The sequence below is a fragment of the Schistocerca serialis genome, chromosome 7 (genome assembly GCF_023864345.2).
Source record: "Schistocerca serialis cubense isolate TAMUIC-IGC-003099 chromosome 7, iqSchSeri2.2, whole genome shotgun sequence".
NCBI classification, from domain to species: domain Eukaryota; kingdom Metazoa; phylum Arthropoda; class Insecta; order Orthoptera; family Acrididae; genus Schistocerca; species Schistocerca serialis.
In genome coordinates, this window is record NC_064644.1 from 257563444 (window position 1) to 257580504 (window position 17061).

Genomic DNA, 17061 nt, shown 5'->3' on the forward strand with positions numbered 1-17061 from the left:
GACAAGAGGCACCTAATAGGTATGTCCATGTAGGCCGTTTTTCCGCCTCATCAACCGAATGCATTGTCTGCACACTGTGGGAGAAATTCTTGGGCCCAGCAGTCTGTCCCCAGTAAGTACTTAGAGATGTTCCTTCCCTAATAGCTGCACGTGACTTTGAAGCCCCAAACGTCGACTGCAAGGTTTACTGTTAAATGTCCAAAATGCATGTTTGTTTTCAACTCCAGAACAGTACTATTCGATAGAGAGCCACCAAAAGATCTCGCATGCAGTAATAACATACATGCTGCCATCAATGCCTGCTCATGCTGATAACTTCCTGTCATCTCACAAAATCGATGTCTTGGATGTAAAAACAACATTAAATTATATCCTTGAATATGGAAAACAGTAAGAGAGTAACTCTCAACTTTTCACCTATGGCTTACGTTTACGAGAAATACAACGCTACTTCAGCACATTACATGTTTACAATTTACAATACACCCATGCTTGTTAAAGGAAGTGCTCCACCTGTCTTCCCCAAATTTGTAGGCAACAGTGAGTTACGAATTCTTTGAAACACCTCCAAATCAACTCGTAAACCGTCGCAAGACTATAATTCGCACCTCCAGTTCTCAGTTCTTCAACCACATCAACGGCAGTTCTGTAACATCACTTTTGAGACGACACTAGTCGGAAAAACTCAGAGGACAGAAGTGAGGTTGAAGGCGAAGGTACAACGACTGCTCGATCTATCCATTTCGGACCATATGGGTGCTTTAGCAAAATGTGTCGGTGTCCCACAATGCGTCTATCACATTCCCCAACTTTGTGTAAGGTAATGTAGGTCGTCGGTCAAATTTGAGCCCAATTAGACGGTGACTTGTTGAAAAAAGCTAAATTCGTGTGCATTGAAGTCACTGAAGTTGCTCACCGCTTGGTGCAAGTAATTCCATTTTACGCCATTTCAGAAGCGGGCGTGTCAGTTTACATTGGTGCTGTCACCAACAAACAGACCCGTTTGCGCAGGGTGGTTTTCTCTTTTGTGTCACACACAAATCTCTGTTTTCGTTTTCAGTTCAATTTTGAACTACTTTCATAACTAATTTCCTTAAATGTAATTACTTACCGTTGAGTACTGTTTACATGTAACAGACAGCTGACGTAGTTAAAGAGTGTCTTACATTTAATATTTCAGTATAAAATTAGATTATGTTTTTTTGTTTTTTGTTTGAAAAGGGAGATAACTGGAAAATTATGGAATTAAAAAATTGTTGAGCTATAAAAATTAGTCAGGTATGGATAGGGCTCGCGCACTGAGGGTTCCGTACAAACTCAGTTATGTATACAAGCAGTTCATCGATTCCGGGAATCGAGAATCTCAGCGACTTTTGCCTGTTATCGACATCGATACTGGCAAATATTGGTCCCAGGCATTTCAAGATCTTCGATAATGTTTTACTTTCACGGGTGAAGCCGGATAACAAGTCACGAAGAAAATATTTCTAGCGTGCTATAATTACAAATTAGCAATTTTCTGATTTTCTTCCTTTGCTTGTACTGTGAAACTTTTCATCTTGCCAAATTTTATGATTCTCCGTCAAGGGGAAGGACCATAAGTTTTTAATGAGTCAGTTTGCGATTGTCAAAATGTGTGACGTAAATGGTCGTACTTTTGACTGCGCTGACCTAGAGGTTCATCACACCTCGTCCAATGCTGCTTCCTTCTGACATTTCATTTCCAATCCTTATCCTTAATTTCTGGTGTAAATGTAGATTCTGTATCAGTCGTCTCTCGCTCCAGTCTACTCCTTTCCTCTTCAAAATATCCATCAGCTTGTTCCACTAAACGCTGTCAAAAGCCTTTTCTAAATCTATAAAAACAGCAATGATTTCTCTGCCTTTTACCATATACCTAGAGGTTAACGTTTATTATTTCGCCAAGGTACTACAGAACTTAGTACGTGACAAATTTCAACTTCCATTCCTCATAAAAAGGTTTTGAAAAATCGGACAGATAGGCAGACTGGCAGATGGACAACATAGTGATCATATAACGGTTCCGTTTCTACCAATTTAGGTATGGAACCCTAAAAACGAAATAAATTTAACATTTTTATTCTTTCCACTCAGTTTAGTAGGTAGCAAAAATTTATTGAAGCTAAACAATACAAAAGGCGCAGTTCTTTCAGCCATAAATAAAAGCTTTTAAAGATTTCAGTAGTAACTTACATGGGAAAAGTTTCTTTTTTTTAATGTTTAGCACTGGACTAAGGTTTAAATATATATGTCTGTTACAGAGGAATGTATATGAACTAGTTACTTTAAAAGGAAAAACTAAGTTTCCACGAGATTTGTATTTGTCGGTCTTAACAAGAGGCCAAAAGAATACAGCTTTCATGTGAGGCTGAGGAAGGGACGCAGCTTGTGGAAAAAAAAAAAAAAAAAAAAAAAAAAAAAAAAAAAAAAAAAAAAAAAAAAAAAGTTCTCGAGGCGGCTCTGTTGACGTCACTGTCCTATTGCAACGAGACCGGCAAATTAGTTACAAGTAAGCACATACCGCGCAACCACAACAATTAATCGGTTTCGGCCAGAAACTCGCACATGTAAAACTGGCTTAGTGAATTAAATGTTTGAAATACAGACACCAAGGTCGGTAACAGGAAGTGAGACCACCCCACCTCCCCACTTACAGATGCCAATGTTTTCTAGTGCCATTGCATTTCAAGTCAAAGGAGTGATCCCACAACTTAAGAAGGAGATGCGGGGAACACGCGTCGCCGTCCTTGACAAAGTCGTAATGGAAATGGTTTACCGTTGCATTTCTCCGATCTGTTATGTTAAAGTGTATTACTGTGACGTGGGGATGACTTTAATGAGGCTTGTACAGTGTCGTGATGTATTTTGTAATGTTATGGACGACGGGAAGGCAGAGGATGAAACACGCCTATTCCTCTCAAAGAGCACCAAAGTGGTCCGGATCACCATCAATAATGTCGCATGCCCTCAATTCATGGGACACCGCGGAGAGGTCTGAAATTTAATCCAGGGCATTGGCGCAAAAACTCATGTTCGGGGACTTCAATCCGTCACCACTTCTCTTGCCGGCCGAAAACTGGTAGTGAATATTTCATCCACCATCAGCATTCGAACTAGCTAACCTCTAAGGCCACGGGAGTAGACAGCATTCCATTAGAATTACTGATAGCATTGGGAGAGCCAGCCCTGACAAAACTCTACCATCTGGTGAGCAAGATGTATGAGACAGGCGAAATGCCCTCAGACTTCAAAAAGAATATAATAACTCCAATCCCGAAGACAGCAGGGGTACACAGATTTGAAAATTACCGAACTATCAGTTTAATAAGCCACGGCTGCAAAATACTAACACGAATTCTTTACAGACGAATGAAAAAACTGGTAGAAGCCGACCTCGGGGAAGATCAGTTTGGATTTCGTAGAAATGTTGGAACACGTGAGGCAATACTGACCCTACGACTTATCTTAGAAAATAGATTAAGGAAAGGCAAACCTACGTTTCTATCATTTGTAGACTTAGAGAAAGCTTTTGACAATGTTGACTGGAATACTCTCTTTCAAATTCTGAAGGTGGAAGGGGTAAAATACAGGGAGCGAAAGGCTATTTATAATTTGTACAGAAAGCAGATTGCAGTTATAAAGGTCGAGGAACATGAAAGCGAAGCAGTGGTTGGGAAGGGAGTGAGACAGGGTTGTAGCCTATCGCCGATGTATACTGAGCAAGCAGTAAAGGAAACAAAAGAAAAATTTGGAGTAGGAATTAAAATCCATGGAGAAGAAATTAAAACTTCGAGGTTCGCCGATGACACTGAAATTCTGTCAGAGACAGCAAAGGACTTGGAAGTGCAGTTGAACGGAATGGACAGTGTCTTGAAAGGAGGATATATGATGAACATCAACAAAAGCAAAACGAGGATAATGGAATGTAGTCGAATTAAGTCTTGTGATGCTGAGGGAATTAGATTAGGAAATGAGACAGTTAAAGTAGTAGATGAGTTTTGCTATTTGGGGAGTAAACTAACTGATGATGGTCGAAGTAGAGAGGATATAAAATGTAGACTGGCAATGGCAAGGAAAGCGTTTCTGAAGAAGAGAAATTTGTTAACATCAAGTATAAATTTAAGTGTGAGGAAGTCGTTTCTGAAAGTATTTGTATGGAGCGTAGCCACGTGTGGAAGTGAAACGTGGATGATAAATAGTTTAGACAGAAAGAGAATACAAGCTTTCGAAATGTGGTGCTACAGAAGAATGCTGAAGATTAGATGGGTAGATCACATAACCAATGAGGAGGTATTGAATAGAATTGGGGAGAAGAGAAATTTGTGCCACAACTTGACTAGAAGAAGGGATCGGTTGGTAGGACATATTCTGAGGCATCAAGGGATCACCAACTTACTATTGGAGGACTACGTGGAGGGTAAAAATCGTAGAGGGAGACCAAGAGATGAATACACTAAACAGATTCAGAAGGATGTAGGTTGCAGTAGGTACTGGAAGATGGAGAACCTTGCACAGGATAGTGTAGCATGGAGAGCTGCATCAAACCAGTCTCTGGACTGAAGACCAAAACAACAACAACCTCTAAGTGGAGCACCACCACAAAGGCGTGCGTTAGCGCCTCGGCTACGGAGGCTTATGCGTTTACGCTTCCTAGAGCCAAACGCTCATCGTTGTTACCTAAACGCCCCTTCCTACCGCACTCGAGCCAAAGACGCTACGGAGGCGGCCGCATCACGTGGCCAGCGCGGCCCGGCGCTAAACAATGGAGAGGGAAAGGCGGCGAGCGGCCAGCAGGAGGCGTGCGCGGCGGTTCTTGGCAGCTGCGCAAGTCGGGGCCCGGCCAGCGGGCAGTGGCGCGCGAGACGCGGACAGCGGTGCGTCGCACGCGGGAGGGACAGAGCAAGCACGCCGGCTGCCGCTGGACTGTAGCCCCGCCTCAGCATGCTCGCCTGCGTGAGTACCGCACCTCACTGTTTGCGTCTGCACGCACTCTCCGTCACCAGTCTGTTGCCGCCAAAGGAAGTCTGCGAAAAAACATACCGAGCTCAAGCTACACAGTGCGTCGTCACATTATTTTTGCTACTGAAAATCTACAAATAAGGGCACGTGCTCAACAATTGCACTGATAACTGTATCAAGTTAAAGGAGGAGATCGAACTGTTCACAATTATAACACACAATTAACTACAACATGCTCCCGATTTTCAGGATTATCCAATCGGCGGATTATTCGCGAATGACAGAGCACGCGGCCGAGTCCCCTGTACGCGGTTCGGTATAGATCGGAGAAGCCATCACTATGGTACGATTTGTTTTGGACCCATCCACTATTGGAATTCGGCTGTTTGTAACCCATGACATACCGTTTTTTAGCGGTGTTTTGTATTGACGGACAACGAATGTAGGGAAAAAAGATTCCTAGCTTTTCCGCTCTAATGTTTTAATCATACGTCACCTGAAGATGTGGCTTTAACGCCACGAAACCGTTAGTGGAACAGTAATAAAGGGCCAAAATACAGCTGAAACGGTTATTAATACCCAAGAGCAGTACTCATAGCTGTGGTGGCGCCATCTACAAGGTTGTCTGCAGTATCCGCTAATAATACGATGATTTAAAAAAATTAAAAACGAAGCCCAAAATATTGTTATAATTAGAAAGAATATTTCCGTCAAGGGTACGCTATTATGTTTGTGGTGCATGTTTTACCGCGGGAAGACGGTGCGGACCCCAATCCCGCCGTCGGACAATCACTTTACGGCTACTTGAAGACTTCAATAGCTTCTTCGCGGAATAAAACTGCGACATCTTTCACTTGAAAGTGGGTGTAAAGGTGACAGTAATGAGGAATTTAATATTGCTACTCGTCTAACCGCCGGCCGGAGTGGCCGAGCGGTTCTAGGCGCTACAGTCTGGAGCCGCGCGACCGCTACGGTCGCAGGTTCGAATCCTGCCTCGGGCATGGATGTGTGTGATGTCCTTAGGTTAGTTAGGTTTAAGTAGTTCTAAGTTCTAGGGGACTGATGACCTCAGAAGGTAAGTCCCATAGTGCTCAGACCCATTTGAACCATTTTTGAACTCGTCTAAGCGACCTTGCGAAACAAATTTCTGGCTCCTGTGCACAGAACTTTCTAGATAGCAAATACAGGCTGCGACAGCAACAGAGTCCGGTTTTAAACATTTTATTTGATCATCGAGATACAGCTAAGCATTATTAGTGTGAATTGTTGGAAAGAACACTTAATAACATTTTATTTAACATGTCAGTCTTTGTAAATTATGCCCTTTGCATGCCCACTATTATTGGCCAATCAATTATCGGCACGCACACGCACATTCGCTATAAAATGGTTCAAATGGCTCTGAGCACTATGGGACTTAACATCTGTGGTCATCAGTCCCCTAGAACTTAGAACTACTTAAACCTAACTAACCTAAGGACATCACACACATCCATGCCCGAGGCAGGATTCGACCTAGCGGTCGCGCGGTTCCAGACTGAAGCGCCTACAACCGCTGAGACACACCGGCCGGCACATTCGCTATAACGTTGCAACGAATATCTCTTGTTATGGTACCGATTTTGGGATGAATGTTGGTTTCCAAATTCCCAATAACTATCGGCCTGTTAGGAAACACACCCGATTTCAGAAGTCTCCACAGAAAAAAGTCACAAGCCGATAAATCGACCGAACGGGATGGCCAGTTGACATTACCAAAGCGGGAAACAAGACGCTCTGGAAACATTCTGCTTAAGACTGTCATCGACTTTCTGGTTGTGTGAGCGGTTGCACCGTCCGTTTGCGACCACAACACCTACTAATGAATATTTTGCGACGCATTTCCTGCATTACGAACGGTTGCAATACAACAATATATCGATATCGATCTGGTGATACTGTGACAGTATCACCTACATCACTCTCAAAATAAAGTACAGATCAATAACACAGACATGCCCCAGCACAGAGTAACTTTTGAGTTATGAAATGGTTTTTCATGAATTTTATGAGACTGTACCTGAAGTACTGTACCCAGTACCTGAAGTAGTCGTTGTTCACATAGCTGGATAAATGAAAATGGGCAATCGTCAGACATAATGAAATTCTTCAGAAAATTCGTGAGAGTGTTGAACATGTCCAGAAGTTGCGTACGGAACTTGTGATGCGTTTACTGTTCTCTGAGTAATAATTGTTGCACCACTTGGAGAGTGTACGGATAGGAATGAGTATCGAGATGCAACAACAGTCGCTGAGTTATAGCAAGGTTGTTAATGACTCGCAAATGCCGACGAACTGGTCGCGCCGGACTTCCCTGAAAAGCAGCTGTTACTGTTGCGATGTTGTTCGGGGTACAAGCCGTTCGTAGTTTACCAGGTGGTGACTTATTCGTTGCAGATGCTGTTACTCTGAACTGCTCAGCCCATCTCGTAATTGACTACTGAGGCGGCGTTTGATAAGTACGAGTAATATCAACATTTTTGACGAAACTAATGCTCCGTTCCTACGACACTATCATAACATTTGATAACACGGTGATCGTTTGACCAACGACGCATACAGACTGGTAATACGGAGTACCGCACCACGCACTGGTACCAACATCCACTCCCAAGGCCGCGCTCAACAATGGCGCACCGTTTAGAACAGGACGTAGTTTCTGCCACTCCCTGCATTTATTATCCTTGTATCTACAGCTACCGTATATCCATACACTGAAAATCACTGTGGCACTTTCTTCGTGATCCCTACGAGAGCGATAAGCAGGAGAACCCTAAAATCATCACTTACATTTGATTCTTACTAATTACCCTTTCACGAGATAGTTGAGTGTGTTTTCAAGAGTGTGCCAGTTCCGTTCTTTTAATATCTCCATGACGCTCTCCCATGGGTCAAACAATTCCGCTATCATTTATGCTGCCTTTCTATTGTAGTGATGCATTTCGTCATCAGCCATCCCCAGACCAAGGAAAACAAGGATGGATAATTTCTTTTATTTTCTTCCAACATGCGCAAGTGTTGCATTAATAGTCATCTCTATTTTGTGTCTTGTTTCGGACCATCAGATCAATTTTCAAACCATGGCCTTATATGTAAATGTAATCATACAGTCCCACTAATGTACATCTAACCGTCTATTCATAATTCATTATTAGTAAGCATTAAATAAATACAGACTGACAAACTTCACATGACTATACATTGCTTTTTCTTTCCAATCGATTTTTCTGCGTTAGACTGGGAAAATAAATAGCGTTGTATACTCAAGAGACGTGTTGTCTAAGGCCGTGGTTTGAAAATTTAACTGATGGTCCGAAACTAGTCAGCACAAAGAAATGACTATTACCGCAGCTGTGAGGTTACTGTAAGAAAATAAAAAGAATTAATACGCAAGTTGCTGCTCCTATCATTCGTCATTATGTTGGAACTTCATGAAGATGGATACAACCTACCTCGTCAAATGCAATGCAGAGCGTACAGTAGCAAATGCCAAACTACGTATGTGATCTAGACAGCTCGGTGTGTAAGTGCCAACAACAACTGCCGACCTCTTCAAAGATTTTTTTGTCCTACATATTTAAAATTTCTGGCTGTGAAAACGTATGTGACGAAGTCGTCAACAAGTGGTTACAAAGCGATGTCTACGAAACAGGATTTGGGTAGCTAAGTGACTCAGGTATATACGTAGATGAAAATGTCTTCCGTACAGAAAGACAGCAATGGCGAGGCGATCGGGAAACAGATTATCAAACACACCGATGTACCGAAATCAGCTGTTCTGTAACTAGATAGCCCAAGCCAAAATTCGTTTGGCAATACCTATGTTTTGACTCCCCAGGAAATGAGAACCTTCGTCTGCGAAAAAGTGTGTGAAAAGAAAAGAATTGAACGATTATTTCGTGAAACATAACTGAAAACAGGTGATACATAATACCCTATGACGTCCATGTTGGGCTGTTTATAATACGAATTTTTATGATGCAAATTAAAATAATTATCTAAGTGAGTCACTTTTACTTTCTTCTACGATGCGTCTCTATGGCTTCTAATGTATTCCACCCATCTAAGACCTCGAAACGCATCGCGAAGAAAAATAAAAGTGACATAGATTCAATATACGATGTGTTTTAATTGCAATTTTATGAAACAATTGCCAGTTCCCGGAGGGTAAATCGTATGTAAAGCAGAAATTTTTAAATGTGGCATGTACATGGTTTATATATACAGTAAATAGCAGTTTGTGGTAAATATATGTGTATTTTGAATATCGATATACAGTATATGGGCCTGGATAGAAGTGATCGGTTAACCGAGCAGTGCCGCTTCTGCATTGAGTCTGACCATCGGTAGATAACTGCGAGTTGAAATGGTTAGGCCTACAGGCCTATTAGTTTCCTGCTTGCCTCCACTGTCCATTTACAGCTATAGCAATATTTGGTAAACTACTGAAGTATGTTGCAGAGAGCAGTACTTTTATTTTCCACTCGCAGAAAGGGAGTGGTGGTAGTGATGGCTTGTCCACCTCAGCGCCCACCTCTGAGTGAGTTTTTATTTACCTAATTTTATCTTCGAAATCTTTACTGGGTAAATACCCATGGTACTTAATAACATTCGCAGTTTGTGCCCTGAAAGACGGTTTTTGAAGTTCTCCTAGGCGGTCCTTTCGGTTTGTATGGCGTCTTTTGTAGAATGTCTGGCAACTAAAATTTTTCTTACGTTTTCCCGCCAACAAAACAATGTTCTGGCCACTCGCATAGCCCTTGTGGAGGACGAGATTAGTGTTTAACGTCTCGTCGACAACGAGGTCATAAGAGACGGAGTACATGCTCGGATTAGGGAAGGAAATTAGCCGTGCCCTTTCAAAGGAACCGTACCGGAATTTGCCCAAAGCGATTTATGGAAATCAGGAAAACCTAAATCAGGATGGCCGGACGCGGGCTTGAACCGTCGTCCTCCCGAATGCGAGTCCAGTGTGCTAACCACTGCACCACTTTGCTCGGTATCGCCTTGTTTATTTAGGGTCTTTCATAAAGTGTACTGACTTTGATACATCAGATTATGAACTTATTTTTTCAAAACACGTTAACAAAATACTTAAACTCGTTCATCACACCCTTCCATTTCAGGTGTAAAAAATAATGTCTGGCATACGACTTTCTCTACGACGCTGACATGCCAGAACTGTTCCCGTGAAAATCTCCGACAGCTTGACAAAACTGCACTTGTATTTCGCAAACAAAAGTCCAGTTTCCTCCTTTAACTCAAAATGGTTCAAACGGCTCTGGGCACTATGCGACGCAACTTCTGAAGTCATCAGTCACCTAGAACTCAGAACTAATTAAACCTAACTAACCTAAGGACATCACACACATCCATTCCCGAGGCAGGATCCGAACCTGCGACCGGAGCGGTCGCTCGGTTCCAGACTGTAGCGCCTAGAACCGCACGGCCACTCCGACCGGCCCTCCTTTAACTCACAGACCCTTCTGAGTTTATTGACATATAAGTATGATTTAATATAACCTCATAGACATAAATCGCAAGGTGTTTGTTGAGCGTTGTGAAGTATCATTTACGCCAGGTAAGGAGATCTGGAAAACGCTCATGGAACAACTCAACTATATCGCGGCAAGTGTGACAGGTGGCAGAGTCTCGCAGAAACCAGGACACTTGAGCATTTATTCTATTGAAATGTGTCTACAAAATTCTCTCATCACCGCACGGCATCGGTTTCTATTAACTGTCACAACTTATTACGTCTCATCTTCTACGGTCGCTGGTTCGAATCCTGCCTCGGGCATGGATGTGTGTGATGTCCTTAGGTTAGTTAGGTTTAATTAGTTCTAAGTTCTAGGCGACTGATGACCTCAGACGTTAAGTCGCATAGTGCTCAGAGCCATTTGAACCATTTTGTCTCATCTTCAAAAAAATAAGGGCCGATTATGCCACTCATTCAAAAGAGTCAACAGCGGTGGATGCATTTTCCTATTGTGAACCATGAAAGGATTTTGTGACCCGTAATTATGGCAGTCCTGTTTATTCATGAATCCATTTAAGTGCGTCACTAATGATGAAAATCCTCGCAAAAGAGTCCTCTTCTCAGAAACCAGTCAAAAAACTATCGCCTTTCCTCTTTATTGGTTTTTTCAGCTGTTGCCCTGAATTCTGTAACGGGGTGAAGAAGATCATGGCACGAACCACCGCAATGTGTTGAACAGATTGGCCAGGACGAGGGCTGTCAGAATACCTAATGTTCGTAGTTGAGCCCGTTTCGTTGAACTTTACAGTAAGTCTGCGTACTGTTGATTCATTCGGTGCTTCGTTTCGTTCTAGAGTCGCGCGAAGTCTTTCTCCATTCATATGAAATATTTTACAATTAGCGCACACTGCGCTATGGTTAACTGTTACATGCTTAGACACACAACGAAAAAAAAACCGAGAAATTCAGACAAACACCAGTCGGAATGTGTAAGGAAACCGATATCATGCACAAAATTGCGATCAATCGACAAACAAACGTATTCTATGCTATTCAAAACCGGCGCGCTTTTGAAGGAACCTTTTGTGCGCTCGATTTCCTGTGTGCCTCCGGCCAGATATGGGCGTCATATACTTGAGCGGTATAGTAGAATGTAGTGTTACAAATGTTTTGTATGCAGTTTCTATTGTAGGCATGCTGTAGTTTCCCAGTAACGAATCGTAGCCTCTGTTGCTTTATCTACAACTGAGTCTATTTGATCGCTCCATTTAATATCTAATATTGTCAATCCTAAATATTTGCATGACATGACTGGCTGTAGCTGTAACTCCTTACCACTGTAATAAAAACATGCTTCGTGAAGTGCACGACTTTGTGTCTTTGCATTAAGAGCAAATTATCAGTCTTTTCACGAGTCCGATATTTTGTGAATATGTGGCTATACATTGCTGCTGTATTTCACCGGATGGAATTTCCTCACGGATACCTGCATCTTTCGCAGAAAGTTTGATATTGCAGCTAATATTATCCGCTAAGTAATTAACATATAATGTTAGTTAGCAACGCTGCAACTAACGTCGGATGCTCGTAAAGTCATAATCTTCCTGGCTTTCTGGGTCATGGGTAATCCTCTAAATATCCTAAAGTTTTACTAATTTCCTTACAGATTATCATTATTGCAATTATTTTCAATTAACAAAATATATGCATGTGAAACAATAAAGTAAAAAAAACGTTTATGTAAAACGTAAAATAACAAATTAAATGAAACAAATATAGGTGACACTTTTCTTGCAGTGGCCATTTTCGCAGCAGCTGTATATGAATTGCAGCTGTTTCAAAGAAAATGCCTTTTTTACATGCTGCACATCGAAATTTTTATATTTATTTACGCACACAGACGCGTTTCGGCCTTTTTTTTTTTTTTGCAAGGCATCTTCAGTGAGTGTCCTGAAACATTACATGATTTGTCCATTTTTACACATAGAATATGGTTTCACATCTAGGTTATAGATTTAAAAAAAAAATCCTCAAAGTTTTTTTTATGAAATGGAAGGGTACTTACAGGTAACGTCTAATTCATTGCATCTAAGCAAACTGCTTTTTCTCATCTGGCAACCAGGTGGACATCTTACACTTCACTATCGGTTCACTGTTTACGTTACACATCACTGTAACTGCCATATTTTTAATACAGAGTTTCATTTGTATTTGTAAGTGTTACCAACATTCTCAGCTTCTGCAACAACGCGCCTGTGTGCATAAATAAAAATAATAAATTCTGTGTGCAGTATGCGAAAAAGGCATTTTCTTTGAAACAACTGTAATTTAAATATAGGTGAAATTAACAATTAGAATAGAAATGGATGTTAAGGTATTTTAATTAGGTATATTGAAAATACTCTGGAAGCACAACGAGCACGGCTTGTTTTCCAAAAATTATACTTAAGAAACCATCTTTATTACACAGAGAAGTATGTGGCACGACAGCTTAAACTTATGTTGCAACAAAAGTCTTCATTTTTCAAAATTAATTAATGGTGGTAGGGTATTTCACAAAATTTCATGTTATTACAAAAGCTGATTGTACGGTTTTTAAGAACATTAATTACATATCAACTTTTGTAAGAAAAGCGTGTTGTTATGCATCATTGTTTGCCGGCCGCGGTGGCCAAGCGGTCTAGGCGCTTCAGTTTGACAGGCTTCACACACCGTCAAATTCGTCTGTCTATATTTTTAAAGTGTTACAATGTGCGTAATTTCAGGTAGCATTTCCTGGGTCCAAAATGTGCATAACTAAGGTTCGTGTGTCAGATAGTCTTGTTCACCAGCTCATCTGGAATGCAAACATGCCAGAGAGCTCCTTCTCCCTCACTGCGGAACATCAAGATCCACTTCCGTAATAGGTAGAAATGTCTGAACTTAGTTTCCATCCTGTCCATTACCCTTTTCTTCGAATCAAGCAGAGCTGGGTCCTTGTCTTGGCCGGCCGGGGTGGCCGAGCGTTTCTAGGCACTACAGTCTGGAACCGCGCGACCGCCACGGTCGCAGGTTCGAATCCTGCCTCGGGCATGGGTGTGTGCGATGTCCTTAGGTTACTTAGGTTTAAGTAGTTCTAAGTTCTAGGGGACTGATGACCTCAGCTGTTAAGTCCCGTAGTGCTCAGTACCATTTGAACCATTTGTATCATTCTTTCGGAGATATTCCCTCTAGACCTAAAATACCAAATTAACTTTCCGGGTATCACTTGGGAATGATCCCTTATGAGTACGCTCACACGTTCCCCATTAACTTGCAGTTTGAGTTCACTTTGCAGGTTCTTAATAGTCTCACCACTTTGCGAAACAGTTTCAAAGTTAGCTTCACACGTTCTGTGAAAGAGTCATACCACATGAGAAACATAGCATACACGAATAAACTACAACTGCTATGTTACAGAACGCAGTTGTCGTCCACAGCTGTCTGGTTACCGGCAACTGAGGCAGAAGAGCGATGTACACAGAACAAACTCATTCTCTGATTGCCTGTTGCCATGGTAGCTGTCTTGTAAACAATTAGCTCTCAATCAGTTTGTTATTCTGATCCAGGTACAGTAGGTCCTGTAAGCAGGAGAGTGTTGAAGGTTAAAAGTCACAGTTCCACCGGAGCTGAAGCTTATGTCAAAATCTGAAAATATTCTCACATCAAAAATGCCTATTGTCCGCCATACGAGTTACACATGTTACCAGGAAAAGCAGCTGATATATGCGGCTACTTCTGCATTGAGCATGACATTGAGCTCTAAGGTTAAAAATGGCCATTTTCTATGTGCAAATAAATTTAAATATTTGACGAGTCCCAGCAGAGCCGTGACTTTAACCCTTAAGCTTTCCACTGTCACTTTTCTTTCGGAGTGAAATATGTAATGTATGGTTATTTTAATTATGTCGTGGTCAGAATACACGAAAAAAATATTTTCCGCTGTTCCTTTTTCAAACGCTGGAAGGGGTGGGACAGATAGTGTTATTCCAAGTACCTCCGGGATTTCAGAAGACGACTGCGCAAAAAGTACAAGACATACAGAGAACAGACGCACAAACTCGACCAGTTTTTAACTCCTATTACTTCTGCAGAAAATGGGCATCTTAGTGATGCGGCAAGCGTCACTATTTGCTCTGCAGTTCACTGACGTGAATTGTCTGGGAAAGTGCGACGGCACCCTGCCTTGCAATTCAGTTCATTGGGTTGGCTATCTCCAGGCGGAAACTATTTCGATGCGACAGTGCAGCACTGACCAGACGGTTAATAGTGAAACTTGAAGACAGCATAACCTATGGGTGCCAGTCGTAGTTAGAGAACGTATGCTGCACCTATGCGTCTGACTTACAAGGCTGTGGTCTCGGTTTAGCTTTTGGTTAAATGTTAAAAGGTTGTGATCTCAGTTTTGGGTCTCGATTAAATGCTAGACTACAAATAAAAAGATCCGCGATTCAATCCCGATGGGATTTTCTCTTCTGACTCACATAGCTTCTCTCATCTCTGTCATCTACTGGTTAACGTGAAAAATGCCATCTTATAACGCTATCGACTTTAAATTGTAGTGCTCCCCGTAAGTGGTTGGGTAATACAGTTCATAGTTCTGAGAAAGATAAGGAAATGCCATATCTAATTGGGCCATGTCTAGTAAAAGACTGTGGTGTACAATCTCACGTTCAACAAAGACAGCTTTACAATTTTATCATAGTATGATTCGCTAATAGTTACCTGTCGAACGATCGGTTGTATTTATTCCTTTGTGGCGGTCTCAGTGCAATGGATAATTTTTTGAAGTAATTTTATTTGACCGACAACCACAGTTCCGTAATTTCTTTCTTGAACGAGAGTAGTATGCTCGTCTTAGACATCGGCTGAGAAAAAATTGTAAAATGTCAGTGATGAAATCCCAATGTGCGATGTTCACAAACATTCCTCTTTAATTTTTGGGAATATTCGTATGTGGAATCTATTTATAAAATAATACATTGATTTTGTATCGTATTGTAACGCAATAACACTTTCGCACTTCTTGTAGGACATGATGTAACACTGATGCAAGGAAACGTTAGTACCATGATTTGGTTCTTACGGCAGAGAATTACAAGGTGTTTCAAGAAAGTTCATCCGGTTTCACAAGACTAAATCTCTCACGTGAATGAAGATATTTGGAAAGGTGTACATTCGATCAATGACTGCAGATACTTCGGCAGCGGTGTCCTGAGTATGGTTTCTTCTGGTGACCTGGTGTTAATAATGGTCTAGATTTTTATCAGATGCTTTAATAAAAAGGTTCCTTTTTGGCGGTTTATTCAGTCCAAGAGAAATTACTTCTTGTAAGACATAGACGCTACATTCCATTTTCATCATTATAACAGTGAAATATAACTTTATTCTGTATGTTCCAATAACCAGCAGCTGTCCACAGCTGATAATCAACTATTCCCGAGTTACAAGCACGCTAACACAATTCCGTCCTCAGACGTCGTTACATACAAGCCGACTCCACCATTCTTCCAAAACCAAAGATGCCGAAGACAGGCATTCACAAAGTTTCATTGGTATGAAAATATAAACTACGAGATAAATCTCAACACAAGAAGATAGAAATTATGCGTTATTTCAAAGTATGATTAGTGTTAATATATTCAGTTACTGTTTTTATTCAAATCTGTTTTAAATCAAAGTACCTGGATGACCATTCTTCTAGGACCTACAGCATTTACGTCTTCTGAACACACACAAAAATTTTCACGTTGAGTTAAAATAACGAGACTGCAAATAGCGTGAGGTCAAGTAGATATGGGAACCGATGCCAAAGCCGTAAGACGCGTGAGTTCACAAAACGGTACCGTAATCTTCGTTTCGGAAATCGGTAGGTTCAATGCTGGGCACAAATCATCAGCCAAGGATTGTTGTAGAGTAAATGAAAAACTTAACCATGTGGCATCCCCTTCAAACAATTTTGAGTGAACTGCGACGCACCATACCAACAGCAGGCAATAACGTTACATATGCTCGCAAAAATATGGGATCAGTTTGGATGTTTGCCATATGTCTGGTGGAGGGCATATTGAACATCTCTGAAGGGTAAATGCAAACTTTGATTCTAAATGTAATTGTAAAATGTTCTCCAGGTTTGCATATTCATGAGTGTAAAAAATGTACTCTTGCAAAATCTGATGATTGTTTTGAAATGAAAAACGTTATAGTTCTATATGTAAAATTTACTCCAAGTTCCTGTCTTCATTTGTGTAGAAGATGTAGTTCTGTGAAGCCGGATGAATTTTTTTGAAACACCTGGTGTCACTTAGGCGCAAAACCTGTCGGCTGTACATGAGGAGGCTCTCTTTTTATCAGTGACACAAAGTGACAGCATCGGAAGATTATCGATACTTTTATTCTACAGAGCGATTATTGCTAGGTTCTCTCGTAAAAAAGAAACATCTGTTCTTTCGCACTAGTTGTTTGGGTGTCTGGACGGCTCTACTTAGTGGCAACATTGCAGTTCACTGTTACCATGAAAAATTAAGAAGCCAACGCGCAGCAGA

The 17061-nt window shown here is 41.3% G+C and overlaps 1 protein-coding gene across 1 annotated transcript in view; it reads left to right on the top strand.

The window, feature by feature from the left end:
* Positions 1-4852: 4852 nt before the first annotated feature.
* LOC126412496 (uncharacterized) overlaps positions 4853-17061 on the top strand; it is a 279604-nt gene continuing 267395 nt past the window's right edge. The window contains exon 1 of the mRNA XM_050082116.1: positions 4853-4974. Within this exon, the coding sequence (XP_049938073.1) occupies positions 4963-4974 (12 nt within the window). The 5' untranslated portion in view covers positions 4853-4962. The remainder of the gene's footprint in view (positions 4975-17061) is intronic.